This window comes from Coffea arabica, chromosome 6e (genome assembly GCF_036785885.1).
Source record: "Coffea arabica cultivar ET-39 chromosome 6e, Coffea Arabica ET-39 HiFi, whole genome shotgun sequence".
Classification (NCBI taxonomy): domain Eukaryota; kingdom Viridiplantae; phylum Streptophyta; class Magnoliopsida; order Gentianales; family Rubiaceae; genus Coffea; species Coffea arabica.
In genome coordinates this window covers 51257414-51258999 of record NC_092321.1, presented here as the reverse complement: position 1 = coordinate 51258999, position 1586 = coordinate 51257414, and the positions used below count along the sequence as shown (strand labels likewise).

Sequence of the window (1586 nt, the reverse complement as noted above, 5' to 3'; positions counted from 1 at the left end):
ACTACATATCTATCCAGATTCATGGTTAAACTTTTGCTTTTCCATTACTAATACCACTTCAAATTAATAGCAATAATGAAGTTTTAAGTGCTGATATTACAATTTTGAAGTTTTGAAGTTGTACTAATGTCTGTTTCTGAAGAACATGTCATATGATGATGTTGGGGTTTTCATTTAGGTTGCGATTGGCTGTTTGATATCCTACTCTGATGTAGGTTGCATTCTAAAATCCTCTTACTTGGGTCCTGAGACCTCTTCTCTCCAAACCTGCGGTTGATACCTTGCCTTTCATGAAGACTATTAGTCTAGATAGATTCTTACTAGAAGTCCTTTGAATTGATAATGGGTACATGGCTACCATGACATCATTGTCATGATTTTGAATTGCAGAATTTGGATATTGACATGGATAAAGAAGAAGACGAGCAAAATCCAAAAAAGAGAAAAGTGGTAGTTGCAAATTATATGGTAACAGTAGCCACATTAGTAGTCTGATGGCATGAGAAACACATAGTAAAGGAGCCTTATTTTGACTTTAAAGTAGCACGTGAAATATATCTAAGGCGTCTTTACTATGGAAACAACAGAGTTTGTGTAGAGCAACTTCGACTCAATAAACATTGTTTTACTGTTTTATGTACAAATTTAAGAGAGCATTGTTGGTTGAGGGATACTATAAATATTACTGAGATGCAAATAGCCCCGATTTCTCCATATAAGGGAGTTAGATATCATCTTAGTGAGTGGTCTGCTACTGGGAACAAGCCTCAAAATTTTAAAGAGTTATTGAACCTTCGACATTCAATTGCTCGAAATGTGATTGAAAGGACATTTGGTTTGTTCAAGAAGCGATGGGCCATTTTGAGAGATGCATATTTTTTTGATGTTAAGACTCATGTCATGACAATTAATGCATGTGCCATCCTTCATAATCTTATTCGAGTAGAACAACCAAATGATCCTTACTTGGATGAAGTTGATGCTGAGATGCAAAGAGTACAACATGAGGTTGATGATGAAGATGAAATGGAAGATGAAGATGAGGAAGATGGAATGGAAGGTGATGGTCCAAATAATGATGGCGGCATAAATGCTATTAATGAGAATCAAATTTGAACAATACAACCAACCAGGGAGTGGACACAATTTAGGAATGCTTTAGCACGAGCAATGTTTATTGACTATCAAATTAGACAAGGCCATCATGGAAGTCGAAATTTGATAGGAACTTATTCGAACTTAATTTAATATTAGAATGGCCATTTATTGAAGAATTAGCTTTGTATAATTGTGCTTTTCTTTCTCTCTCTCTCTCTCTCTTTTTGTTGCTAAAATCACTTTGTTTGCATATTCATCTATTGGAATTTCTTGTAAGATACAAAACTCAAACATTTATAATAGGCACAAGCTATGACTTTCCTCCCCAATTCATATCATAGAGTAGGCTTTTGATTTTCAAAAATTTAAAGTTCTTAACTTTAAAAAAATATCAAGGTTTTAACTTGATAAATATTAACTACTTTTTAAGTTAGAATATACAGTTATTTTTTATTTAATATAATTTAATTAAGAAAAAAAGAAACAAG

At 33.1% G+C, this 1586-nt stretch overlaps 1 protein-coding gene across 1 annotated transcript; it reads left to right on the top strand.

Moving 5' to 3' along the window:
• The first annotated feature begins 690 nt into the window (after positions 1-690).
• LOC113693253 (uncharacterized) lies at positions 691-1116 on the top strand. The gene has a single exon (XM_027211816.1). The coding sequence runs from the start codon at positions 691-693 to the stop codon at positions 1114-1116; it is 426 nt and encodes a 141-aa protein (XP_027067617.1).
• Positions 1117-1586: the final 470 nt, after the last annotated feature.

Coding starts and splice junctions, on each gene's coding strand:
- LOC113693253 (XM_027211816.1), top strand. CDS start 691: ATGCAAATAGCCCCGATTTCTCCATATAAGGGAGTTAGATATCATCTT.